The sequence below is a fragment of the Nyctereutes procyonoides genome, unplaced genomic scaffold (genome assembly GCF_905146905.1).
Source record: "Nyctereutes procyonoides isolate TBG_1078 unplaced genomic scaffold, NYPRO_anot_genome, whole genome shotgun sequence".
Lineage (NCBI taxonomy): Eukaryota > Metazoa > Chordata > Mammalia > Carnivora > Canidae > Nyctereutes > Nyctereutes procyonoides.
Window position 1 is genome coordinate 14,068,573 of NW_026575044.1, and position 27,021 is coordinate 14,095,593.

At 54.4% G+C, this 27,021-nt stretch overlaps 3 protein-coding genes across 15 annotated transcripts; 2 read left to right on the plus strand and 1 right to left on the minus strand.

Moving 5' to 3' along the window:
• The first annotated feature begins 18 nt into the window (after positions 1-18).
• On the plus strand, positions 19-3,793 carry MRPL24 (mitochondrial ribosomal protein L24). 4 transcript variants are annotated; one of them, XM_055323660.1, is made up of 6 exons: positions 19-131; positions 1,910-2,259; positions 2,340-2,435; positions 2,639-2,742; positions 3,019-3,149; positions 3,247-3,793. In XM_055323660.1, exons 2-6 carry the CDS (start codon positions 2,077-2,079, stop codon positions 3,381-3,383), a joined length of 651 nt encoding a protein of 216 aa, XP_055179635.1. In that variant the 5' UTR covers positions 19-131; positions 1,910-2,076; the 3' UTR covers positions 3,384-3,793. The 4 variants fall into 4 exon arrangements, with proteins under 4 accessions (XP_055179635.1, XP_055179636.1, XP_055179637.1 ...); XM_055323661.1 differs by having other exon boundaries at positions 1,913-2,259; XM_055323662.1 differs by having other exon boundaries at positions 122-240; positions 1,913-2,259.
• METTL25B (methyltransferase like 25B) lies at positions 3,751-10,939 on the minus strand. Of its 7 annotated transcripts, none has more exons than XM_055323652.1 (8): positions 10,816-10,939; positions 7,088-7,212; positions 6,772-6,879; positions 6,381-6,443; positions 6,048-6,191; positions 4,887-5,368; positions 4,287-4,471; positions 3,751-4,012 (listed from the first exon to the last, which is right to left on the minus strand). In XM_055323652.1, exons 1-8 carry the CDS (start codon positions 10,937-10,939, stop codon positions 3,891-3,893), a joined length of 1,353 nt encoding a protein of 450 aa, XP_055179627.1. In that variant the 3' UTR covers positions 3,751-3,890. The 7 variants fall into 7 exon arrangements, with proteins under 7 accessions (XP_055179627.1, XP_055179629.1, XP_055179623.1 ...); XM_055323654.1 differs by lacking the exon at positions 10,816-10,939 and adding an exon at positions 10,723-10,772; XM_055323648.1 differs by lacking the exon at positions 10,816-10,939 and adding an exon at positions 10,298-10,715 and having other exon boundaries at positions 6,772-6,964.
• Positions 10,854-26,508, plus strand: ISG20L2 (interferon stimulated exonuclease gene 20 like 2). 4 transcript variants are annotated; one of them, XR_008664228.1, is made up of 5 exons: positions 10,854-10,981; positions 11,454-12,302; positions 14,113-14,313; positions 15,177-15,867; positions 18,204-26,508. XR_008664228.1 is itself a non-coding variant. In XM_055323658.1 (5 exons), the coding sequence occupies exons 2-4, from the start codon at positions 11,571-11,573 to the stop codon at positions 18,267-18,269; spliced, it is 999 nt and encodes a 332-aa protein (XP_055179633.1). In that variant the 5' UTR covers positions 10,854-10,981; positions 11,454-11,570; the 3' UTR covers positions 18,270-18,278; positions 20,772-26,508. The 4 variants fall into 4 exon arrangements, 3 of the variants coding, with proteins under 3 accessions (XP_055179633.1, XP_055179632.1, XP_055179631.1); XM_055323658.1 differs by lacking the exon at positions 15,177-15,867 and having other exon boundaries at positions 18,204-18,278; positions 20,772-26,508; XM_055323657.1 differs by lacking the exon at positions 15,177-15,867.
• The last annotated feature ends 513 nt before the right edge of the window (positions 26,509-27,021 follow it).

Consider the following 27,021-nt stretch of genomic DNA (forward strand, 5'->3'; position numbering starts at 1 on the left):
AGCTTGCAGAGCGAGGTTGATTTGCGCGTCAGCTCCGCATTTGGACTCCCATTTCCCAGAAAGCCGAGGGACAGGGGCGGCAGGCTCAGGGCGCATGTGCGGGCGGCGCGGCGGCGCGGCGGGAAGCGGAGGTGAGCGTCCGGCGCCCGCGGTCCTGACCTCGTCGGGCTCGCCCGGGCACTGGGGGCGGGGAAGATCTTGGTTTGCCCGGGCCGTGGCTCGGTCAGCTGCTTGGAGCCGGTGGGTGCTGAGGACTGCTGGGGCCGGGGGCGGGCGGGACGGGCTTCCCGAGGACAGCCCCTCCGAGGTGTGTGGGCGCGGAGGGCCGGATCCTGGGGGCCCCCCCGCCCCCCGGGGCTGCACCGCGCGCGGCCGAGCAGCGACCCCGCGGGCGTCCTGGCCGGGACGCTGGTGACTAGCTCCCGGGGCTCCGTCGTCCACGGGCTGGCCTGGTGCTCGCACCTGCCGCTTACCCCCAGCGTCGGGGTCGGCCGATCTGCGCTCTGAAGCGGGTACCCGGTGCGCTTGGGAACCCCGAGGCCGCCGTTGGTTGGCAGGACGTTGGCAACTTTTTTTCCACGTGAAGAAATAGAAAAATGGGGATCCCTGGGTGGCGCAGCGGTTTGGCGCCTGCCTTTGGCCCAGGGCGCGATCCTGGAGACCCGAGATCGAATCCCACATCGGGCTCCCGGTGCATGGAGCCTGCTTCTCCCTCTGCCTGTGTTCCTGCCTCTCTCTCTCTCTGTGACTATCATAAATCAATAAAAATAAATAAAAAAAATAGAAAAATGATCCGACGGTTCAGATAAACCACTTGGTTTCTTTTCTTTTTATCCCAGTGTGCATAGTTGGAACCTGTAAACAAATGTCGTGAAAGGAACCGCGCCCCCAAACAGTTCCTTTGCCTGGAACAAGTCCTGGGGCTCTTTCCTTTGCGTAAATGTTTAAAGCCTGTGCCAGGATATGTATGTTTTTTTTTTTTAATTTGCCTAAACGGCACAATACTATTCGCATTATTCTGTACTTTGTTAAAATATTAGAAGTAGTTTGAAGGACACCAACAACCCCGTAAAGTTTCAAGGATGACAAAACTAGCCCAGGCGTTAAGTTGCCCTGGGTCCCAGAGGAAGATGCTGAGCAGGTGGGCATCCAGGTCTCCGTGGCTCCGTGCGCTCCTTGTGCCACAGGAGTGCACTTTATTTGCACTTTTAAGTGAGACTCTGTGCTTAGCTGTAAAATAACATTAACGATCCCTGCTCCATTCCCCCCCTCCTTTTTCCTTTTTTCTTTTTTAAGATTTTATTCATTCATGAGAGACACAGAGAGAGGCAGAGACACAGGCAGAGAAGCAGGCTCCATGCAGGGAGCTCGACGTGGGACTGGATCCCGAGTCTCCAGGATCACGCACCGGGCCGAAGGCAGTGCTAAACCGCTGGGCCACCGGGGCTGCCCCATTTTTTCCCTTTTTAAAAAAAGATTTATGTATTTCTTAGAGTGCCTGGGGGAGGGGGCGGGCAGGAATCTCTCTCCGCTGAACTTGAAGTCCAAAGCAGGGCTGATCTCACAACCCTGAGATCAGGACCTGAATGGAAATCCAGATTCAGCGGCACCTGGGTGGCTCAGCGGTTGAGCGTCTGCCTTTGGTTCAGGGCAGGTCTCAGTTCAGGGCTGGAACTAGATGGCATGGTATGGTCTCTGGCCTCAGGGAACTTTTTGGACCTTGAAGTCAGATATGTGTGGGTTTGAACGTCAGTTCTCATATAGTAGCTTTATGATCACAGACAAGTCACTTAACTTCTGTTAAGTCTTTCCTTGCATCTTTGCCCACATGTCTCTATCCGTCTATTCTGGGGGTTTGTTTTTTAATCTTATTTGTTTTTTTTTTTTTTTTTTTTTTTTTTTTTTTCAGCAGGCTCCACACTCAATGTGTGGGGCTTGAACTCAGGACCCTGAGATTAAGACTCACATGCTCTCCCGACTGAGCTGGCCAGGTGCCCCTCTGTCTGTCTTCTTGAAAGCTGACTAGGAAGGTTTCTGGATTTTCCCTGGCCAGAGGATTCCTCACGGCCTCCAGCCATGCGTCTCTCTGCCCTGCTGGCCTTCGCATCCAAGGTCACTCTGCCCCGAGACTACCGCTATGGGATGAGCCGCCCAGGTTCTCTCGCAGACAGGAGGAAGAATCCTCCAGGGACCAGGCGGCGCCGGGTGGCTGTGGAACCCATCTCTGATGAAGACTGGCATCTGTTCTGTGGGGACACAGTGAGAGCCTTGGATGGGGCAGAGTGGTGGGGGTCTCCCGGGGCAGAGGTCCCCTCCTCGACCCACATGTCTTCCCGCAGGTGGAGATCCTAGAAGGCAAAGATGCTGGGAAGCAAGGCAAAGTGGTGCAAGTCATCCGGCAGCGCAACTGGGTGGTCCTGGAGGGCCTGAATACAGTGAGTGGAGAGAGGATGGGGTGCTCAGGAAGCCCGTCCCATGTCACTCTGCGTGAAGAGCAGCCAGGGAAGGAGGGAAGGGAGACTAGCTGCAAGGGTGGTGGACAGCCGACCGTGCTGCTGTTCACTGGGGCCGAGTGCTAGCTGTGGGAGGCAGGCCCTGTCACAGTCCTTGGTTTTCACGTCCCCTCTCTTTCGGACAGCATTACCGCTATGTTGGCAAGACCGCCGAGTCCCGGGGAACCATGATCCCTAGTGAAGCTCCCTTGCTTCACCACCAGGTCAAATTGGTGGATCCCGTGGACAGGTAAACACAGGGGCTCTGGCCAGAGGGCTCCCCTCTGCGAGTCTGCGTAGGTGTTGGTCATGCATACCAATGCATTCCAAAAGGAATGGTGGGTCGGATGTTTTGAAGTTGAGAGGGGCCATCTGTCTCATGGATGTGACCCCTACAGGTCACCCGGGTTAGAGATGGAACAGCAACAAGATGGTGACCTTCATGTTTTCAGCCATTGACTTTTTGGGGTGAAATGCAGCAGGAAGACCGGGTTCTCAGGCTGGATTTCTCTTTTACATCCACCAGGAAGCCCACTGAGGTGGAATGGAGGTTCACGGAGGCAGGTGAGCGGGTACGCGTCTCCTCAAGATCGGGAAGAATTATCCCCAAACCTGATTTTCCCAGAGCTGATGGCATTGTCCCTGAAACGTGGACTGGTAAGGCTGGGGGAGGGGCAGGAAGGTGGGCTGGGGGGAGGAGAGGGAGGGAGGTGAAGAAGCCCTCCCGCCCATCTTCTTTCCTCTGGCTCGACAGATGGCCCCAAAGACACATCAGTGGAAGATGCTCTCGAAAGAACCTATGTGCCCCGTTTAAAGACACTGGAGGAAGAGGTGATGGAGGCCATGGGGATCCAGGAGACGCGAAGACACAAGAAAGTCTACTGGTATTGAGCCTGGGAGAGCACTCCTCCCTCTTCTTCTAGCCCTGAAGGACAGGCCACTCCTGCTGCAGACACCAGCAAAGAGCCAGGAGTCGTCCCCTGGGTGCAGCCTCCCCATCCTCTGGTAGCCTGGCACCCCTAACCACAGTGCACTGGCTTCTGGGACTGACGCAAGAGATGTTGGTCTTCACACAGTGATAGAGCCTGGATGGAAATTAGCCAGCTTCCAGGGGGGCCAGGCCTGCAGGTTGTGGGAGAGAGACTGTCCGTGTCTATGTCTATAGGTGTGGGTGGTCCAGCTGTGGCAACTCTACGACTCAGTAGGGGTTGGTGCACGTCTGTGTTTTCTTACACTGACTAGAAATGGCAGGGAAATAAATATTTCACTTGTTTAATAAATTAAAAATAAATTTTTACATAGCATGATGTTATCACACAGAGAAACCAGAATTCCAGGAACGTAGAATGCTGGTTCTTTGGGCAAGTGTGGTGGCTGGGTGGTTTCAGAGAGGGTTTGTCAGCTGTCTTCCATCTCCAGAAGAGAGAAGGCTTCACCCAGAGGCCTCTTGGTAGCCACCAGAACCAGGTTTCTGGGTGAGAGTGCAGGACTGAAGATCGGCAGGAGCTCAGCATAGAAGCCTAGGAGAAAGGCAGGGCCGCTCTCAAACTCCACTCAGATGCTCCTTGCCTAGCCTATGCATAGCCCTTCTCCTTGCCTCCCAGGGGAGGCCTCAGGCTATCTAGGGAGACCTAGTTCTCTACCAGGAATGTGGGGGTTCTGGCTTAACATGTAGCTCATGGATGTGGGCCTGATGAATGGGAATGTGCACTGACCAGCCCTCTTGGCCACCACCCCCGACCAGGGAGGAACCCAGGCTACCCAGCAGGTGTGGGAGTTGGTAGCCACCCTTACCCTGCTCCTGAACATAGAGCAGCCGGTCCAGCAGAATCAGCGTCTCTACCAGTGGGGCCAGAAGCAAGGCCAGGCTGAAGAAGGCCACCACTCGGTTCTCCTGGGCCTGGTGGGCCTGAAGGGCAGCCAGATTCAGTGGCAGCTGAGGATCCAGCCCCACCCGCCGGAGTCCCCGCCGCACGTATCTGTGGGGTCAGCCACAGACAGCAATCAGTTTGCTTTTAGGAACCTCCGCCTCCCACTCAAAACTGCTTCCCTAACCCAGCTGGAACTTTGCTCCGTGTGCTACCTACTGCGCATCTTCAGATGTTTCCCTGGCTGTGAGCTGTCTGTCCGATAGCAAATTAATCGCAAAATTTACTTTCAGCTAGATCTGTCCGACTATTCAGCCATTTTTTAGCAATTAAGAAATCTGATAGAGTTGTCTGATAAAAAACTGCCTTCCTAAAGAAATGTTGAGGAGCTGCCCCTGAGACTTCAAAAATCAACCCCCTAGGCACATCTAGAATGTCCTTCAGGATAAACTGACAAGTGAAGGTGGGAGGGGCATCAGACCTGCAGTTGGTGATGTCCCCTCGTCATCCCCGCCCCCAGCCTCACTCTTCAATCTTCAGCTCGTGGATCCTGGGGATCCCCTGCACGCCTGGCCGACGCAGCTCGGGCTGGGCACCCCGGATGACGGTCTCCAGTGCTGCCCGGTAGCAGTGGGTTCGGAGGCCAGGGCCTGATTTCTGCAGCCGCTCTGCATATTCCTCCAGGGCATGGCAGGCTCCTTCCCGCAGCCTGTAAGGCAGCTCATGGCCAGGCAGCCCAGCCACCCATTGACTCAGTGGGTAGCCACCAGGGTCACTCAACTTCATGTAGCAGCAGCCCACCGAAGCCAGGGCCACCACTTGAGGACAGGAGAAGTGCCTCAGCAAGGTAACGCTCAGATCCCCGCAGGCATGCAGGCCTGTCAGCAGCAAACGGGCCCTGCTCTGAGGTGAGGTGTCCAGGGGAAGCAGAAGCTCTTCACACAGAGCCATAGGCTCTACCCACCTAACCACGTGGTGTGGGGAGTATCGAGGGCTGGCTTGGACCACCTGTGAGGCAGGAAAGAACACAGGCAGGTGGGAAGTCCATCTGCTGTCCCTGGGCCATGTCAGGTCATAGGAAGGGACATGTCCCCTGCATTCCTTCCCCAGGAGAGAAGCTGGAGAATGGGAGAGCTGGGCCTTGAATCAGGGGACAGGCTGAACTCTGGGCTTATCACAAACCCCAAACCTCTCTGTGTTCTGGCTCCCTCCTCTGTCAGAAGCCTGGTACCTTACCAGCCACCTCGCACGTGGCTGGAAGTACACACCAGTGTGCAAAGTACTTGGTAACTAGAAAGTGCCTTTAAGATGTGAGGAGGCGGGGAAACCTGGTGGCTCAGCAGTTTAGCACTGCCTTCAGCCCAGGGCCTGATCCTGGAGACCTGGGATCGAGTCCCAACATCAGGCTCCATGCAGGGAGCCTGTGCCTGTGTCCCTCTGACTGTGTCTCTGCCTCTCTCTCTCTCTGTGTTTCTCATGAATAAATAAATAAAATCTTAAAAAAAAAAAAAAAAAAAAAAAGATGTGAGAAGGCTCTGGTGAAAGAGAGCCCATGGGCAAGGGGCAGCAGAGTTAGGTTAGAGACCACCACCTCAACCTCAGAAACTGAAGAGTGAGTCCAGCCTTGGTGCCCGATTCCAGCCAACCAGACCCTCCCCTACAGCCCCGGCTGCAGAAGCTGGCCTACCTGTGGGTGCCTCTTCTCTTCCTTCTCCAGAGCCTGCAGGAGCTCCTGGTCCAGGCGCTGGGCTCTCTGCACCAGCCTCTGGTCCCCCTCAATGCTCTTCACCAGCAGCCCCAGCCCCAGGGACATGAACCGGGAGAGATGGCCCTGCAGTCACAAGAGGGAGGGTGAAGACAGCCCCACTCAGTGTTCCCTCCACTGGCAGCCTCCCTAGCCTCCCTGAACACTTGAGGCTCTGGGCCCCAAAAGGCTCATCTACCCTGACTTCCACGACTCCTCAGCATCTGCCTCCAGCTTTCTATCCCCACAACTCAAACTATCAGGGGTCTGACTCACCTGGCCTGAACCTATATCCACAACCTGGGTGCAGCCCGTGAGGTCACTCAGCTTCTTCACCAGCTACAAGAGGAGGGAACAAAGCTCTCCTGGCCACTGGCTGCTGGCTCCCAGAGCAAACACCCATAATGAGGGTGGAGGAGCTGCAGAGGGTAGAGGAAGATGGACAGAGGGCCACAGAAGAGACGGTAGATATGGAAACCAAGAGGAAGGGTGCTGCCCCCAGGCTCAGGTGGTTTACTACTCAGCACCGAGAAGAGCTACGTGTTGAAGCCCTGAGCACGCTCTGGAGGGGCAAGACAAGAAGATACAGCCACCAACCAACCCATCAAATGACGGACATATAAAACACAGCATCGAGGGGGTGGCCCCTCAGTGCCAGTCGTCTCACCTCCCCCAGCCTCCGGATCTCATGCTGCTTCTTAGGCCTGACGTGTTTCCGGAAGGGAGCTGTCAGCCGGGAGCTCTGGCTGGGGTTCTCCAGGAACTCCGAAGGAGTCTGAAACCCAGGTGTCCGGGTAAAGGCCAGGGCACAGGCTGTAGACTTCAGGGCCAGCAGGGAAAGTGGCCACACCGACCTGTACCTGAGATAGGCCAGCCCCAGTGAATAGCTCTATTACATCCTAACTGTGCCAGTTTACAATTCAGGAAGCTCCAGGGGGACTCTGAGTCTGAGTCCCCCAGCACGGGGCCCCTCTTGCCCATACCTGACCACTTCCCCTTCCCCAGGCATCCCCAGCAGCTGCGTGGCCAGCTGTGGTGGGTTCAGTCCATCCAGCGCTTCCTGCCATGAGCAAGGGAGTGTGCCCCACAAGTTGTCTGTAAAGAATTCCTGCAGGAGAAGGGGAGAAGCAGTCAATTCCTTTTAAAAAAAAAGATTTACTTACTTACTTACTTACTTACTTACTTACTTACTTACTTATTTATTTATTTATTTATTTATTTATTTATTTATTTATTTATTTATTCATGATAGACATAGAGAGAGGCAGAGACACAGGCAGAGGGAGAAGCAGGCTCCATGCCGGGAGCCCGATGCGGGACTCGATCCCGGGACTCCAGGATGGCATCCTGGGCCAAAGGCAGGTAGAGAAGCAGTCAATTAGCCACTGCTCTCCCCACTCCTCCCTGCCCCTCTGGACACAGGGCCTGGCTGGCTGCAGTCAGCAGGTGCCTCCTGCCCAACCCAGTCACCTCTCTCTGAAGCCTGTTCTGCCTCCCCCTCCCTCCTCGGGGACCAAAGGACTCTGTGGACATACCTCTCCTTGCAGCACCTTCCCTGCTATGTGTGTTTTCTCCATTCAACTGAACCTAAGGGCAGGGACAGTGTCCCATCTGGATCCCCAACACCGCAGTGACAGACCTGTGGTGTTAGCACATCGCCATTTAACAATCTACCAGTATATGCACTGAACACTTTATATGTCAGATATTGGATATAATAATGCATTTTTATTCATTCATTCATTCAACACCAATTCTGGAGCTTTGGTTACACAGCAAGCTCTAGTTTGGGCTCAGATGATACAACAACTGATACAACAAGGAACCAGAGAGAATTCTTGCTCTCACAAAGTTTACATTAAAACAAACTTCAGGCAACATTGAATGCTACATAGACAATAAGACACTAACGAAACAGTAACACATGAAGTTTGAGAGAGCACTACTTTGGAGAGGAAGGAGGGAAGACCTGTCTGAGCAGCTGGCACCTGAGCTGAGATGTGATGATGAGCACACACCAGCAGGTTAAGAAAGGTCAGTCAGTGGCTGCCAGACGTGGGGCAGCTAGGGAAATGCAGCTGGGCCGGGGAGAAGTCAAAAAGTACAAACTGCCATTTATAAAATAAACACATCACACAGATGTAATGTGCAGCAAGATGACTATAGCTAATAACACTGTACTGCATATCTGAAAGTTCCTGAAGAGTAGATTTTAAAAGTTCTTATCCCAGAGCAAACCTAACTTTAGAGGTGACCAATGTCAACTATACTCACTGTGGCAATTATTTTGCAATATACACAAATATCAGATCGTTACATTGTATACCTAATTTCAGCCATAGGGAGCCGGGTTTAGCGCGGCCTTCAGCCCAGGGCGTGATCCCGGAGCTCCGCGCTAAACCGCTGAGCCACTGGGGCTGCCCAATAAATAAAATCTTAAAAAAAAAATTAAAAAGTTCAGCTAAATAGCAAATACTTAGAAAATATTTTAATATGCTATGCACTGTCCAAAACATTTTCCATGTGTCAATGCATTTAATCCTCAAACAACCCTATTAGATAAGTACTATCTTCTCTCCCATTTTACAAATAAGGAGACTGACACACAGCAACTAACTCTTTCAACTCAAAAAGCTAGTAAGCAGCAAAGCTGGGATCTGAAACCAACTGGACTCTAGTTCTTGCTCCTAACCACTCTGCTCTACTGCCTTCCTGTGGAAGAAAACCCTCCAGGCACACAAGTAACTGCAAAGGCCCAGGTACCCGCCATGTTTGTAGCACAAAAATCAGGCCAGTGTAGGAGCAGCAGAATGAACATGGGAGAAGCTCGTGTCAGACTTCACGAGGCAGCAGGGGGGACGCCTGCCTGGCTCAGTGGTTGAGCATCTGCCTTCAGCTTAGGTCATGATCCTGGGGTCCTGGGATGGAGTCCCTCCATGTCTCTTATAAATAAATACATAAAATCTTAAGAAAAAAAAAGGCAGCAGGGGATGGGGATGGGTCATGCAGCGCCTTCTAGGTAACGGTAAGGAATTAAGATTTGATCAAAGCACCTAGAAAGCAAGGCACTATCTTGATCAGATTTACTTTTTTTTAAGTAGACTTTACACCCAACATGAGACTCAAACTTTACTACTCTGCCACTGACCGACCCAGCCAGGCGCCTGTGATCAGATTTACATTTTTATTTATTCATTTATTTTTAATTTAAATTCAGTTTGCCAACATATAATACAGCACCCAGTGCTTATCCCACCACAGTGCCCTCAGTGCCCCTCACCCAGTTACCCCATTCCCCCCCCACCTCCCCTTCTGCAACCCTTGGTTAGTTTCTCAGAGTCAGGAGTCTCTCATGGTTTGTCTTCCTAATTTCTCCCCACTCAGTTCCCCCGCTTCCCTTATAGTCCCTTTCACTATTTCTTATGTTCCACATGAGTGAGACTATATGATAACTATTTTTCTCCGACTAACTTATATCACTCCAGATTTACATTTGAAAGAGCTCAATCAGGCTGCTTTGTGAAGAAATGTCATGGAGAAGAAGTGGACACAGAGGTTAGTTAGGAAATGGTCCAGGAGCAGAGGATGGTGGCTTAGTCCCTGGTGGCATCAATGGGGATGGAAACACAGGGGTGAGTCTGGTTATCTATTCTGGAGACAGAGCCCCGGGAAGGGCCGGCGCGTACATCAATGAAGGAGAGAGCTGGACCAAGGATGCTTCTGGGTCTGGGGGCTGACAGTCAGTGGACGCTGGTGCCACTCATACATCAGCGCATTTACTCTTGAGGGGAGCCCTCCGACGGGGATTACCATGGCAGCTGAGAAACCCGGGCTAGGCGGAGTTTCTTCAGACGCCTAAGGCTGGCCCAGTAAAGGAGGCAGCTGGTCTGTCGGCCTCCGGAGCTCTCACTGTCCCTTACAAAGCTGAGCCAAGGATTGACTCAAAGCTCGGGTGAAGAAGCACCTCGCACGTTCCCGGCAGGGCTCTGTGGTCCACACTTTGACCGTGGACTTGGGACGGTAAGAAAAACTACCTGTGTACTAGGAATGTTAACAGGTACGGGGCGGGGGGAGACGGCTCTAACCCTCTCTCGCACAGACACTAGGCTGAGACGCAGGGAAGAGAGGTCGGAAGCCTGCGCCCCAGATTCTCCGCCCGCCGGGCGCACCCGCCCACACCCCCGGGGCCTCACGATGATGTAGGCGTCCACGATGGAGCGGTAGCGCGCCAGCACGCGGGTGAGGTTCACAGCCAGCTGCCTCCTCTGCTCCAGAGAGAGGCCGCGCGCCGAGACGCCGGGCATCCCGGGGGCAGGCGGCGGCGTCGGGAGCGGGGCGCGCTGAGCGGAGAGAGCGCCGGAGCCAGTCCCCACGCGGGGACCCCTTCCCCCGCCGTCGGCAGGCGCGGAAGACGGGACGCGCCCCTGACGTCACAGGTCGCGACGCGGCGCGGAGGGGGCGCCCCCGGGGGGCGGAGCACCGCGCAGCACGTCACAGAAGCGAGACGCGGCGTCCCGGCTCGCCCTTCCCCGCGCATTTCCCTCCTTCTCCGGAAGTGAGGCTGGCCCCGCGTGCGGCGTTTCCCGCGGGGCGCGGCCGTCCCACCTTCGAGTTGTACCTCCACGGGGCTAGAGGGGCCGGGGAGCGCATCCCGCCCCCGCCGCCCCCCACGCCGCCACCGCAGCCGCCTCCCCTGCCGCTGCTCACGCACTCAGACTCCCTGGCCTCGCTCCCGGAGGCGGGGGCGCTGCGGGCGCGCGCACGCCGGCCCCCGACGCGGTCCAACCCGCGCGCCTGCCGGCCCGGGCCTCGCCGCCGCGCGCCCACTTCCGCATCCGGCGCCGGGCGCTTCCGCTCGTAGCGGCGTCTGCCGGGAGGTAGGTGTGAGCGTCGGGGGCGCTCTCCTGGGCGGGGACCCCTCGGCCTGGGTTCCCTGGGCGGCTACATGTGGTCAGGGGGCCTGTCTCGGGAGCAGGGCTGGGGCGCGGCACCGGCGGAGGGTGACCGGCGGCCCCGGGGGCCGGCCCCGATTGCCGGCAAGCGCGCTCAGCCGCTCTCCCCGGGCGGGCGATGCAGCCCCCGCTCCGGCTTTCCAGCTCGGCTTCCGAATGGGACTGAGCTCTGGAGAGTGCCAGTGACCCTTCCTAGGCCCTACAGCTGGTGCATTATGGGGCCGCGCCACAACCGAGGCCCTCCTGGCTCACACGGTGCCCCTGACATCCCTCCACGTTACAGATTCGTTCCCACTCTGGGCAGTCGCTCGGATGCCTTTCCAACCTGCAGCCCACGCAGACGGGTCTTGTTTCCCAGGCCTGAAGGCTCTGTGATCAGGCTCCCTTTCTTTCCCAGGGTGTGCTACAGACCTCCAGATGTGGGCCCGTGGGATTCAGCAGAGGATGAGTCCTCTGTCGTGCTGTCATCAGTAAGCCACTCTTCCCAACTGCTTTCCCGCCATCCACTGTCCTTATGTCTACCCTGCTTCTCAATCTGGATTTTGGGGAACCTCCCCCTAAAAAAGCTTTAGAGGGGAATGCCAAGCACCGAAAATTCGTCAAGAAGCGGCGGCTCTTGGAACGGAGGGGCTTTCTGAATAAGAAGAACCAGCCCCCGAGCAAGACACCTAAGCTACATTCAGAACCTACGAAGAAAGGGGAGACTCCTAAGGTGGATGGCACTTGGAAGGTTTCTCCCCTTCCAAAAAAGAAGGCAGTTGCCTCCAGCAGTGGACCAGAGCAGTCCCTGGACAAGAAGACTGCAGTGCCGTGGCTGACACCTGCCCCTCCACAGAAGGCTGGCTCTGCTTTGGCTAAAGTAGATTTGCTGGGGGAGTTCCAGAGTGCCCTTCCAAAGATTAGGAGCCACCCAACTCGCCCCCACAAGAAGGGCCCACAGAAGAATCCTACTCAGAAGAATGCCCCACAGAATTCCATCCAGTCTCATTCAGACAATAAGTGCTCTGGAACAATCCAGAAAACACCGAAGAAGATGGTGGCCATTGACTGTGAAATGGTGGGCACGGGACCCAAGGGGCATGTCAGTTCCCTGGCTCGATGTAGCATTGTCAACTACCATGGAGATGTGCTCTATGACGAGTACATCCTTCCGCCCTGCCACATCGTGGACTACCGGACCAGGTGGAGTGGCATCCGGAAGCAGCACATGGTGAATGCTACACCCTTCAAGGTTGCACGGGGCCAGGTGAGAGGCATGGGGTACGACAGGAGCAGCAAGGTGGCTGCGCTGAGGTGCAGATCCCTTTTCAGCAGAGGATATCGCCCTAGAAGGCGCCAAAGAAGTTTGGAGGAGGGAAGTGGGAGTGGACTGCCAGATGAAGGGGGCAGGCATGGTGAAAGCCCAGAAAGTTACACAGTTAACAGCTGTGCTGAAGCGAGTTAGCAGAGACCGACCTGAACTCCCCAAAGGAGTTCCCCTGGGAAACTAGGAACCTAGAGGACTAGCAGCACCACAGGGCAGAGTAGCAGGTGTGAATGGCGAGGGAATGGGCTCAATTTGGGAGTGCCTTGTAGAGATATAGTTTGGGGTTGAGAACAAAGAGGTGGAGAGGGTTCCCAAGCAAGTGTGGGAAGTGTTGGTGGCAGGAGCTAGGTGGTTTGTATTCTTGGGACAGGTAGCCTGAAGCGGAGGGGTTGCGTGTCGGGCTCTCACCTCAGTCATGAGCAAACTTCTTTGTGGTAGCCCCATGCTGGACCCTGGGAGCATCACAGAAGGACAGGAAAAGGAAGGCGAACCTGGGAGGCACAGGGAGGAGGTGGAGGGGAAGCCAGCTGGTCTTCTGAGGCCTCCAGAGGGCGCCCATGGTCCGTATTTTTGTCTTTTCAACTTCACATTCTTAGTCTTCTTGGGACATGCTTTGTTCCACTAATTCTTTTCACTCCCTGGTAGTTGGAGGTGCTTCATCAGAGGCAAAGGTGCTGAGTTTTAGCAGGTACTTGAGAGGTGTGCCACAGGCCACCAGTGAGCAGGGCTGGGAGAGGCAGAAGGTGGGATGGGTCTGAGATCTAGAATCTGCGCAGCTTGAATGAGGGCTGGATGTGAATTAATGTGCAGTAGAGGTGTTGGTGGACAGTAAACTGAAGGTGCTGTTAGGAGCAAGCAGGAACCTCATCAATTGGGCTCCCATTGAGTTTTCGTCATAAATGGATTCCCCAGTGCCCATGCCAGGGTGTGAGATGGGTACGTTGAGATGGTCTGGCCCCTTCCAGGGGGTTCCTGCTGGCTCTGCACGGATTGTAGGACTGTGGCTTTTGTTCACAACCTGTTTGGAGCCCTCTTGGGGAATAGCCTTGAGAGCTTGTGCCTTATTCTTGGTTGTCTTTTTGGTTGCATGCCCTCATGCTTTGAGATCCTGAAATGGTGAGGTGACCTGGTCCTGAGACTAGTGTGAATGAGGTTCCTGAGCAGCTGGTGAGTGAGTGGGAGGAGCTGTAGAGCTGATTTTCTGGGTTGCTTGACTGATTGCCTCTGCAGCCTGAGTCTACAGGTGATTCTTAAGCTTTTATAACTTATAGGTCCTTCCAGAGTCTGATGAAAATCAGAGACACTCCTTCCCAAGCACCATATATGTAACTATTGGCATATGATTTGAGGTTTCTTTTATCTCCCTGAAGCCCATCTTTGACTCCATTGGTTCAACCCTTATGTCTAAGACCAGAATATGGTAATGGTTAGAGAACTTCACATAGCAAGCCAGAACTGAACTGGTTAGCAAACATCTGACACATGAGTGTGATTTGGGACTGGGGCAAATTAATGAGAAGATAAGGAGCCATTGGTGATAGGAGTCCAAACCAGGTTACACCACAGTAACAGCTGCTCATCACCTGGAGGTGAATCTCAGATGGAAGAAACGTTGTGGGAGAGGTCGAGGTAGGTGAGCACATGGTGCAAAGAGCTTGACAGGATCTATGACCACATTGGACTTTCAAGATAGAGGGGCTCTTCTACCTTTGCTGCCTCCTCACCACTGCCTTTTCCGCTCCTATTTCAGATCTTGAAGATACTCACAGGGAAGATAGTGGTGGGCCACGCCATCCACAACGACTTCAAAGCCCTTCAGTACTTCCACCCCAAGTCCCTCACCCGTGACACCTCCCACATTCCCCCCCTCAACCGGAAGGCTGACTGCCCAGAGAATGCCACTATGTCTCTGAAGAGTCTCACCAAGAAGCTTCTAAACCGGGACATCCAGGTAGTGTCTCCCCAGATGCTGTCAGGCCCCCGGCTTGGATGCTGGGGGGCCCTTCTTGCTGCAGGCACTGGCCCCGAAATTGCTCTGGAGGTAGATGAAGGTGGGCTGCTCTGATGGGAAGAGCTTTAGCAAAAGGGCCCAGTGTGTAGGGTAACAGTTCCTGCTTTCTACCTCACAGAATGTCCCAGAGTGTGCTTGGAAGGGGGGAAGTCTTCAAGTGCTGGCAAAACCCTAACTGAGAAAAGAAAGCTTCTTTAAAAAAAAAAAAAAAAAAAAAAAAGATTTTATTTATTTATTTATTTATTTATTTGTTTATTTGTTTATTTATTTATGAGAGACAGAGAGAAAGGCAGAGACACAGGAAGAGGGAGAAGCAGGCTTCATGCAGGGAGCCTGATGTGGGTCTCGATCCCTGGACTCCAGGATCACACCCTGAGCCAAAGGCAGATGCTCAACCCCTGAGCCACCCAGGCATCCCGCACATAGTGCTTCTGAAAGTCCGCAAAGTGGATGCCAGGATCTCTTGTGTGGGCGACAGGTTTGCTCTCAGAGAAAGGTGTCCTGCCTGGCAGGAGGGTGGGCACACGTTTGTAGAGAGTGGTTGAGGTTGTGGGGAAGGTGCGAGACTCACAATGCCTGTCTGTGATCTGGTTGTTGTGTTTGCAGGGTGCAGAACAGCGTGGTGTGTATGGTCCACAGAAAGGTCTGAGGCAGACAGTGCATAGGAGTTGAACCCTCAGAGGTCTCCGGCAGTGGCCCACTAACTCTGCAGCAGCAGCAGCATTTGGGGGGGCTGGGGAGAGCCAGTTGGGAAGGAAAGAAATAGTCTCTTGTGGCTTCATGCTACTCTCTTCTGTATTCAGGTTGGGAAAAGTGGACATTCCTCCGTGGAAGATGCTCAGGCCACCATGGAGCTGTACAAGTTGGTTGAAGTCGAGTGGGAACAGCACCTGGCCCAGAATCCCCCAAAGGACTAATAGCAGTGGGGGCGCTGTGATGTGGGGATACAGAGGCGGCACCACACCCAGGAGAAACCGGGCCATGGACCAGTGGACAGCTCTACCAGCTCCACCTCTTCACAAGCTCAAGCTGTGAGGGAGAGAGAGGCTCCACCCCAGGCTTAATATTCATTGAAATTTCCCCTCAGGTGTTGTGTGTCTGGCTAAGTGTTCCGCGGAAGGAGGAAGCCTCCATGTCAGAAGCAGCCGTATACTGTTTACCTCTTCAGTGGTGCTAACCTTGGGTCCCAGGGTGCTGGCTCCAGCAGGCCTTCTGACCTTCAAGGGGCAGGGCATACTGGGAAGTGTAGTTTCCCAAACTGCCTTATCGCCAGGGTGTCCCATTTTATGCCTTTTGTTCTCAAGTAATTAGCAGCACCTTGTGTCACTCTGAGAAGGACCCTGGTTGGATGATTGTGCTGCGAATCACAGACTCAGCTTTTGTCTCAGTCTCCACCTAGTTTGTGGGGGCATACTGCTTGTCCTTGCCACTCTGACCTCCCGAGGAGCCATCCCTGGTGAGAGGTTCAGTTCTCCTCTGGGTTACGCAGTAGAGGTAAGAGAGCGTGACTTGGAAATCAACTTTTCTGATTTAGGAAAGCGGTGTCTTTCCTAAAGTCATAGAGGATTAACTTAATTTAGATCTCACTTGGTAGGTTTAAAAAGAACTTAAAGTGTTTTCATGGGTTTTAGTCTTTTACTTTATTAAACCAAATCTCTAAAGACTCAAATTATTCCCTTGATAAATTTTTATAATGGAAAAACAATTGTGTGCTGTTTGTTGTTGTTTAACGTTACGCTAAAAAGTGTTTACGAGGAGGGGCGCCTGGCTGGCTCAAGTAGAGCACACAGTTCTTGATCTCTGGAGTTGTGAGTTCAAGCCCCACATTGGGCATAGAGCTTACTTGGGAAAAAAAAAATCTTGGGCAGCCCTGGTGGCACAGCGGTTTAGCGCTGCCTGCATCCCGGGGTATGATCCTGGAGGTCTGGGATCGGGTTCTGCATCAGGCTTCCTCCATGGAGCCTGCTTGTTCCTCTGCCTGTGTCTCTGCCTCTCTCTCTCTCTCTCTCTGAATAAATAAATAAATCTTAAAAAAAAAAAAAATCTTGTCATAAGGCCTAATGGGGCTATGATGCTGTGAAGGGTTCCCGGATCTCTGTGGATAGCACTAACTGGGCTCTCTTGCTGGAAGTCCTCAAGAAGCACTGACCAAGCCTTTGTATGTAGCCCAAGTACTCTGTTGCCTTCTCCTCATCCCTACCACAAGCTGAGCAAACCAAAAATGATGGCCCAAACCACGCAAACATATTCACACAGTGGGTGTGTGACCAGCAGAATGATTCAGAGTGGGCATGTGGGAGGGAAGGAAGGGTGCTCGGTAACACCAGCCTGGTTGGTCCTGCCAGCTCTTCCTTGGTGGCACACGCCCTCGTCTTGGGAAGGTGAGTCACAGGTCTGACCTTGTGTCTGGGATCACCATGTGCACTGTGGCTTGGGAAAATGCAGCTTCCACATATGCACCACGACTATGCCGTCTTGAGAGGCTGGTTTGGCTCCAGGGGCAGAGTTACAGTCATGGCAGGTGGGAGAAGGGAGTTTCCTACAGCCAAACCGACCTCGGTCTTGCTGTCCTGTCCTGCGCTGCAGGATCTGCTTGCACAGGCAGCTGCTGAGCTGTGAGCAAGTTGGTTCCTGCTGAGCATGACATAAGGAATGTCCATGACACTTCAGAGGTGCCAAGTGCCCTCACACACCTCTAGGTGGGAATAATGGAAGAAGGCCACACCCAAAACTAGGAATACTTGCGAAAGCAAGTCTGAGTTACATCATAATTAGTAAACTGGGAGATACCCAGGAAAATCTCAAGGTCAGCTTTGAGGGTACGTGTCAGCTGCAAGAGATGGCTTTGTGTGCATCTTGGTAGATAGCAGGCGGCTCTGATGCCCCACTCGCTGCCTATGTCCTGAAGGGCACCTGGTCTCGATGCGGGGCCTGAAGGAGTGGTCTTCTACTCTGGGAAGAACCTGGCCAGAGGACCTTGCAACCATTTCCTTACTGTTTATTCTCATCACTCTTCCTGGTCAGAGCCCAGCTCACCCCACAAGGCTGCCTGGGGCCCCCTCTACTCCAGTTCCCTTCCTTCTCTGCCCCTCTGCCCTGGCTTCCTCCAAGGGTGGCCGCCTGAATCCCAAACAAGTCTTTTGCCTGAATGCGGGTCCTTCGGATGGAGCAGGCGCACAATGAAACGCATGCTTCTCTTCACGGTAGAAGGATGTGTTGTGATTCAGAGACCCCTCTGCAGGTGAGCTCAGGAAGGAGCAAGGCGCATGAAAAATGTATACTGCCAGAGGTCATCTGGACAGTGTGAAATGTCATTTAACCAAGTGATTCTCAACGGGAAGGGGAGTGGCTGTAGGAGTTCCAAGGGATGGCGCTGCTCTCCCTCTACTGGTGGCTATAGCATGGCTGCAAGTAGGAGTCATTTGATTCCTAGGTTAACAAATGATTGTAGTAGACAATAGGAAAGCTCAACAGTGCTGTGATGAGGAACTTGTCCCGAAGCACAGGAGCGAGAGTCCAGAGACAAATACCTAGGTACGAAGTGTGCCAGGTGCATCCACGAGCATCCACCATCTGCAGTGGGAGCGTTGCTCACAAAGCTGACAGAGCCACGCCCTGATTCCACCTTTGGAATCATCAGACACTGATTAAGCACCTGCTGTATGCCTGGCGCTGTGCGATGCTGGAGGTGGCTTGCCCTTCGTCCACTAGTTGTTACAGTCTGGAAAAGGGAAGCCAGCTCACTAATTTCAGTTTGCTGTGGCAAGGGCCAGCCAGGACCACTGTGCAATTTCAAGCAGGGGAGTGACATGATCACCTTTGTGTTTTAGGACCATAATGTTGGCAGTCAGATGGAAGCCAGATTGGAGAAGAGCCAGGAGATGAGTTCTGTCTGAATAACCCGGGTAAGCAATGATGGAGGGAGGCCTGGATCACGGAGGTGAGAGGATGCACATGAACACCATGGGGAGGTAGGAGCTACTGAAGACCTAGAGGTCAGAGCAGGACGATTAAAGACAGTCTTGATACTTCTGACCTGCGGAGGATAAGCAGCAGTGATGTCGTTCACCAGGACAGAGAGTGATGGGCAGAAGAGTGGTTTCCCAGGAAGCTGACTCTGGGGTGCCTTGGAGCTGCCTGAAGATACTGAGTGAGAGACCTGGGACTGATGGCTCAGAGACTGCCAGGCAGCAGGGGGGGAACCTTGGATGGGGAGGAGGCCTTTCCATATGAAGGTGCATGCAGGAGAGCGCAAGGCCAAGAGGAGAGGCTTGGGATCCACCCTGGAGGGCAGCCTGAGGGAGGCTACCAGGTGGGCCAGAGGGCAACCCAAGAGGCTCTCCAGGGGGGAGGGACAGTATCAGACACAACGGAGCGGGCCAGCAGCATGAGAGCCAAGGAAAGGCTCTGTTTTTGTATGAATTTGGTGCCTTTCATCTGAGCAGTGTCTGCGGTGGGGGCAGAGGGCAGCAGAAGCTCACCCGAGGCGGGTTGCAGAATATATTGGAGGTGAAAAGGGAGAGAGGTGGTGTGCACCGCTCTCCAGGGGCTCTGAAGAGGGGCCCATGAGGACCACATGGGAATGAGGGGTCTGAGGAGGCTGCTGGCAAAGCCGTCAACCACGTGGCAGAGGAGGTGGCCGCTATAGTGGGTCCCAAGAGATTGGGGGGATGAGCTTGACCTTGGCCAGCAATGGGGACCCTTGTCTTCTAGGTCCAAAGGGAAGGAGGAAGGGATGGGGCAGACGAGTATGTTTCTGGGCAGCACCCGATTGTTCGTTAAATCTGAGTAGAGGGGGGGATCCCTGGGTGGCGCAGCGGTTTAGCACCTGCCTTTGGCCCAGGGCACGATCCTGGAGACCCGGGATAGAATCCCATGTCGGGCTCCTGGTGCATGGAGCCTGCTTCTCCCTCTGCCTATGTCTCTGCCTCTCTCTCTCTCTCTCTCTCTCTCTCTCTCTCTCTCTCTGTGACTATCATAAGTAAATAAAAATTAAAAAAAAAAACATTTAAAAAAAAGGAGCAGCCACGGAGAAGGGAAAATGAGCTGATGCAGATGGACCTGAGTTTGCGGTGGTGCTGCAAGCAGGTCTTTTTCACCTGGCAGCGCAAATCTAGAAGGGGAGAGCTTCCACGGTTGGGAGGATGAGGTGTGCTGGAGTCCTTGGACTTGCAGCCTTGAGAGGCTAAGCTGTTGAGTGAGGGTCAGGGACCCTCCTCCCAGTGGCCAGCCTGACCTTGGAGACCTGGAAGGGGGAGCCTGGGCCAGATCTGCAGTGCCCTGGGCATGCGCAGCAATGAACACATTGCCTTTCTGAGGAGGAGGCTGAGTGCTACTGAGAAGCATGAAGAGTCCTGGCCTCTCCCAGCTGGGGCAGGGCCGCCCTTGTTTGCAGACTTGATTTTTGTCAGAGCGCCTCTTTTATGAGCCTATCAAGGACAGTAAATAGACGATTAAATCAAGAACAGAAGTACTGGGGTGCCTGGGTGGCTCAGTCGGTTGGGCATTTGCCTTCAGCTCAGGTCATGATCTCAGAGTCCTGGGATCAAGTTCCACATGGGGCTCCCTGCTCAGCAGGCAGTCTGGTTCTCCCTCCTCCACCCCCTCCTCCACCAGAGTGTGTGCACATACACTTTAACCCTCCTTCAAATAAATAAGTAATCTTAAAAAAAAAAAAAAAAAAAAAAGAACCAGGTCCGTCCAAGTGGCTCAGTGGTTTAGCACCACCTTCAGCCCAGGGTGTGATCCTGGAGACCCAGAATCGAGTCCCACGTCAGGCTCCCAGCATGGAGCCTGCTTCTCCCTCTGCCTGTGTCTCTGCCTCTTTCTCTCTGTGTCTCTCATGAATAAATAAATAAAATCTTTAAAAATATGGGCAGCCCGGGGGGCTCAGCGGTTTAGCTCGGGCTTCAGCCCAGGGCGTGATCCTGGAGCTCCGGGATCGAGTCCCACGTCAGGCTCCCTACATGGAGCCTCCTTCTCCCTCTGCCTGTGCCTCAGCCTCTCTCTGTGTGTGTCTTTCATGAATGAATAGGTAAAATCTTAAAAAAAAAAAAACTTTAAAAATAAATAAATAGGGATCCCTGGGTGGCGCAGCGTTTAGCGCCTGCCTTTGGCCCAGGGTGTGATCCTGGAGACCCGGGATCGAATCCCACGTCGGGCTCCCGGTGCATGGAGCCTGCTTCTCCCTCTGCCTGTGTCTCTGCTTCTCTCTCTATCTGTGTGACTATCATAAATAAAAATAAAAAAAAATTTAAAAATAAATAAATAAATAAATAAATAAATAATAAAAAGAATCAGTACTAATGAAAGGCACAATCAATTATTTCTTTCAGCCTCATAGTCACTGATTTGAGCTGATATCATTTGCTTACCTACCTTTCATTCATCTGTTCCAGAAACGGTTATCAAGTACCAACCATTGCCAGACACTGTTGTTAGCCTGCAAAACCTACTTGGGCTTCCCTTGCAATGGGGGCTGATGAGTGCTATGAAGGACAATGAGGAGGTAGGCAGGTAGATGTGGACATGAGACTAGATGGGCTATTTAAAGAAGACCTCTCTGAGGACAGGACATGTGAGCAGAGGCCTGAAAACAGTGAGGAAATCTGTCATGTAAGTATCTGGGGAAGAACATTCCAGAGAAAGTGTGAAGTGCAAAGGCACTGAGGCCGGAGTACACTTGGTATATTCAGGAGCAGCAAGGCCAGTGTCTCAAGTGGAGTGAGCCAAGGGAAAAGTGGTAGGAATGGGATCAGTGAGCAGGGGAGGTGTAAGCAGGAAATACGGAGCCTTTAGAGCAGTAAAGGCTTGGCTTCTATCTGCACAAAATGCCAGGCATTGCAGGGTTTTGAGCAAAGGAGTGGTTTGAACTGACTTAAGGTGTAAAGGATCCTCCCTCCCCTAACCCTTGGGCTGCTGAGAAAGGAGAGAAGGAGGACAGAGAGAACCATGGAGCTCTGGCTCTGTCTAGGCAAGAGGTGACAGGAGCCCTGGCAGCCGAGGTGGTAAGTGGCCTAATTTGGGACAGATTACCTTCCCACACAAGCATGATCTTTAGTGTGGTTGATCCCAAGCAAATGTTTATTTTATTTCATTTCATTTATTTTCTTTAGTAGCTCTACATCCAACATGGGGCTCAAACCACAACCCCAAGATCAGGAGTCTCACACTCTTCCAACTGAGATGGCCAGGCATCCCAGAGCAAATGTTTAAAGCAAGGTTGATGTTTCGACCTTTGAATTCTCATCTGAGCTCTGTACGCATGGCCCACCCATAACAGAGCGCTCAGGGAGCGCTTGCACCCTCGAAGGTCAGGACCTAGTGTGGTCAGGGGTGGGGATTGGCTGTAGCATCTGGGCAGTCACATGGAGAGATCTCTTTCTGGCAGTGATAAAATGGGTAAGGGACATTTGGTGACTTGGTGAGCCAGGCTTCCTCCCAAGGCCCCGGGCTGCCCCTGGCTGCCCCACCTGGCTGCCCCTGCCTTCAGAGCCCCTGCTCGGGTCTCATCCGTCCTCTTTGTCCCCACCACTTGGCTGGGCTGACCTGCAGGCTTGCTTGCTTTCTTTAGTATGTGTGCTTCCTACCCTCACTCAGGGACACCACCAACTCTGTGCTTTCTTTGAAAGGGTATATATGGGGCAGCCTGGGTGGCTCGGCAGTTTAGCACTGCCTTCAGCCCAGGGTGTGATCCTGGAGTCCCAAGATCAAGTACCCCGTCAGGCTCCCTGCATGGAGCCTGCTTCTCTCTCTGCCTGTGTCTGTGCCTCTCTCTCTCTGTGTGTCTCATGAATAAATAAATAAAATCTTAAAAAAAAAGGGGGGGGGTATATATGTGAGGAATCGGATTTTGAGAGAGGTTGGGGTAGGGGGAGAGGAAGAGAGAAAGGAGGTATTTTTAAAATTTTGGCATGGAAAGACAAACACTTTAGTCATCTTCCAGGCTCAACCAAATCCAATTCTGAAGTGCTTAAGAACAAAGCTTTGCAATCAGCTGTATTCAAGGCAGCACAGGGGCCACTGTCACAAAGCACTGGGCTGAGTCCTGCAACTCCTTTCTGGGCGGGACCTGCCACTCTGGCCCCTCTGTCATGGCTGGGCTCTGAGCAGCACCCAGAGGCAGCTTCCCCAAAGGAAGGGTCAGTCTCATCATTCCCTTCTACCCTATGGAATCCTGTTTGGTCGCTTCTTTGGAAAGATTCCATGAAGGGGTTCCAACCATAACCACAGGAAGAAGGGGGACTGCCCCTGCCCTGGGACCCAGAGAGGGAGCAGAGGCAGATAATCCAGCCTGGCAGCTTGCTCAGGCTGGGGCTGGGGCTCTGGGCTGGGCCAGGAGAGTGAGTAGATCTGGGAAACTTTCCTGGAGGGCGAGCGGGTGGAGCTGCAGGAGGAGCCTTTGGAGAAAGGGCTGAGTGTTCTGGCGGCCTCCTCCCAGGCTAGGACCCACTCCATGCACACCCTCCCACCAAGGCAGGGAGCACCTCCTCCGAGCTTTGGCACCAGTTCCCTGGGCAAACTCAGAGCTCAAAAGAGGGGATTTGGTTCACAGAGGCCACAATACTCAAAAGCAGCAGAGAAAGGCCTGCGAGTGTCCTGGACCCAGGCCGACTCCCTCTTTGGGCCAGTTGCTGCGAGCTCGGAGGGAAGACAGGCCCAGCAAAAGTCCAGATCATTTGGATACCTGAAATCCTGAGGCTGACCACCCCAGAGCTCTGGGGTTTAGGAGGCGGGAGACTACAAAATCCAGGAGACACAGACTGGCTCCTTTGATCTCCCAGGGACATGTCCCTGCGGATCCCCAAGTGCCAAACTCCCCCTTGGATGTCTTCCCAGGGTCCGTGGAGGAGACACAGGCAAGGGAGGTGGGGTTTTGTCAAGGCAGACTGATGGAAGCTCACTGGCAGTAGCCCAGTGCCTCTGTAATCCTGGCAGGCTGGGGGGCCCTTGTGGGACCGGGGGTAGTGGGCAGAGGGAGGCCAGAGACTGTTGAGTCTCTCTTTCTTTGACAGCTAACATTTCCCAGAGCTAGCGCCCACAGGAGAAAGGAAATCAGAGCTTCCCACCTCACACATCTTTTTCCCATTTTGTTCGTGCTGTCCAGGGAAAGCCATTAGGGCTAGGTCAGTCTGGGGCCTCCCCCACCGCCCATCTCTCCAGCCGGCTACAAGGAGGGGCAGGGATGGGGGGGTCATTGGGAGGACAAGGCCCTAGCCTGCTAAGGGGCCAGACTGAACTCTTGCACGCCCTCTTCATTCCCTGCCCCCTCAGGATGGGAGTTGGGGGTGGGGGCCCGGCATCTGGTTGCTGGGGCCCTCCCTCACTTTGCCCCTGCACCTCTGCTTCTGTCTCCAGGGAGTCTGGCCTGCTGGCCCTAAGAAAGTCTGGCTTGCTTGGCCTGAGTCTGCAGGAAGAAGCCCCTTGGGTTGGGGGCTCTGACCTCCTCCCTGGAGCCAGGCAGGGGGTGGCACATGGCTGGGTACTCCGGTCTGGAAGTGTGATGCACTGGGAGCATCAAGGAGCCTAGAAGGGGAGTCCTCCCCAAGCTGACTGACCTCCTCCCTGAGGCCAAGCCATCAGCCTGTCATCCTGCCCCTGCTCCCGGGGACAGTGAGTCCACTGCCCTCTTTCGAGCCCTACCCAGTACCGCGCACACACACCCCCTGCTCTGTCTTGTCTCTGGGACCTTGCCTGGCTCCCTCCCTCTCACTCCTTCTTCAATCCTGGAGTTGGCTTCTCTGGCCCATGGTCACTCTCTGCAGTTCAGGTCAGAGAAGGAGCATATCCCCCAGCCAGTCTGCAGCCCTGCTGATTTCTTTCTTCTGCCAGAAAGTACAAGTCATCTCAATGGGGAGAGGGATTCCCTGGAACCCCAGAGCTCCTTCAATTTCCCACCCTCAGAGAGCAGGAGAGGAGGCATCTGGGAGATGGCCTGAGCTCCCCAGAACAAGTCTGGGGTCAGGCTGCAAGCTGCTCATCTTTTCCAGGCCAGGCCACTGTCCCCAGGTACCTGGCAAACCCAGGTGTTCAGCCCACCAAACTTGTCATGGCCCTGGCCTTCCCCGCCCTGCCCTGGGCTGCCAGGGGTTAAGGGACTGGTACAGGGCAAGGGGTGGGAGTGGCAGAGGGGTCTAGCCCTAGTCTCTGACTCATAAAAGCCAAGAGGAGTTTAACTGCAGGTCACAGGGCTGCCTGACTTCTCCATCCAGCAGTGCAGCCAGGAGGGGGGGTGGTCATTCAGGAGGGGAAGTGGGGGCCACAGCTGGCCAGGCTCAGGCCCAGGCCCATCCAGCTTCAGATGCTGGCAGCTACCATCAACAGTGCCGGCGATATTGGTTCCCCACCTCACCCTTGGAGGTTCCCTCAAAAGCAGGAAGACTCCAGAGTAAGGGGAGTGGGATGTTGGTGCCTGTCAGTGCAGCAGGCTAGAAACATGGGCAGTGGCCTGGATGGGGAAAGAGGTGATGCCCTCTGCCAGACCAGCAGGAAGCACTAGTCTGGGTGCTGCCACAAAAGCACAGTGACCGAGAAGCAAGCACCTCAAGGTCAGAGAGCAAGAAGAGTGTGACGGCTGCCCTCACCTCCGCGCTGCCCCCTGAAGAGGCCAGCAGAGCCAGGGGCCTCTCTCAGGGGACAGGACTTGGTCTGGACACGTCCTCAGCCAGTGCATCCTCACCTCCTCCCGCTCGCCTGCCCGGCTCAGCGTGCCCAGCCCAGCCCTGAGAACAGCGTTGGCAGCTGGGAACCAGGTAGCAGAGCCAAAAACAACAGAGGAGCTGCTTGGCTGCCTGGGTGCCGCTCAGACCCTCGCCTGCTCTGTGATTTCCCCTGGAGAGGGCAGCCCTCCTCCCACCTGAGGCTCTGACCCTGCTCAGTTCAGCAGGGCTGGGGGCTGGCCCTGGAGGTCATCCAGGCCCTCCTTTCCAGGCCAGCCCCCAGCCCTTTCTTTACATCACTATGGCTTCTCTGCCGGCACCTTCCCTGGCTTGAAAGGACAGGAGTTGCCTGCTTTCCAGATGTCTGACCCGGTCTACCAGTTGGCTGGAAGCCCTGTTCCCTGCTGTAACAGCAATCTGTGGGGAGAATCTGAGCCAGGCCTTACCAGATCTGAAAAGGGCTAGATCCCTGAACCCAGGCAAATAGACAAAACCGGAACATTCCCCTCTGTACTGAGGGTCAGACCAGGAGGCAGGATGCTTGAGTTCACGCTGCACCACACTGAATGCTGAGGGCTTGGGGGCCAGGGGACACCACTGTCTGGGCCCAGCCACTCCTAGCTCCTTTATTCTACACTCGCCCCCCCACCCCAAAAGTTCTGCCCACACTGCTGCCCCTCCGCTGAGTGGCAGAGACCCCGTGTCCAGCCTCGCCTGGGTTTAATTTGTACAAGACTCCCAGCCAACACACTCTGTGATGCAGCGGATACAATAACACTGTTGGGGTGAGGCTCTTCTCCAAGTGCTGACCTTGGCCAGAGAATCTTCTTGGTCCCAGGTTGGGGAGCGGGGAGGGGTTCGCAATTCTCCCACCCTTTCCTTTTTTTTTTTTTTAAGATTTTATTTATTTATTCATGAGACACACACACACACACAGAGACAGACAGACACAGGCAGAGGGAGAAGCAGGCTCCATGCAGGAAGCCTGACATGGGACTCGATCCTGGGTCTCCAGGATCATACCCTGGGCTGAAGGTGCACTAAACCACTGAGCTACTGGGACTGCCTGTCTCCCACCTTTTCCATCCCCAGCTGGGCTGGTGGTCCCTCCTGCCCCATCCTCAAGAGAGAGTGGAGAGGGCTAGAGACAGCTTCTCCTCCCAAGCCCCTGACTCCTCCGTCACGCACACATCTATACCCACTCATGCTCAGGCTTCTCCACCCAGCCAGAAGTGTGCCCACCCCCGTTCCTTCCACAGCAAAACCAGCCACCTTCCTCTTAGCCACAAGGGCATGGGAACAAAGCCCCAGAATGTTCCTTGCTGAGCTCTCAGGCCTGTTTCCTCCCCATCCCACTCCACCCCCATTCTGCTGATACTCCCCCAGCTTTTCTTACCAACTTTACACTGCTCCCCAGTATCCAAATTCCTGGGGGAGCCCCCAGTAGGGGTCTGACCAACATTCCTAGAAAGGGAGAATGGGTGCCCCCCCCCCCCCCCCCCCCCCCCCGCAGATCTGCAACAGGTTTGGTCCTAATGAAAAGGCCAGCGACACTCAGGAAATTAAAGCCAGTTGTTTGTGACTGAGTGACAGACAGGGGCTAAGCCCCTCCCTGCCGCCTGGCTCTGGGCCTGGTCCCTGCCCCTAGGCTCCCCCACCTCCTCAGTTAGCCCCCTCTCCCATCCCCCAACCCTCTGTTCCACCCATAGTATCCCCCAGCCCTCTGCATGTTCCCTAAGCTGCCCCCACTTGCCGACCAGATGCTCCTGTGGGCTGAGACCCCAGCCCAGCTTCCTGGCACTCTGCTCCAGACCCTTTCCCCACCTCCCCCAGCCAGGGTTGGGGTGCAGAGGCTGGAGCTCAGGCCCAGAGCTGCCAAACCACAAACACTCACATCTGGAAAAAATTCCCCTCCCAGTCTGACTTCCCTTTGTCTTACTTGTGCCTTTCTGGAACTTTTGGCTGCCAGGCCAGTGGGGGGGAGTGAGGA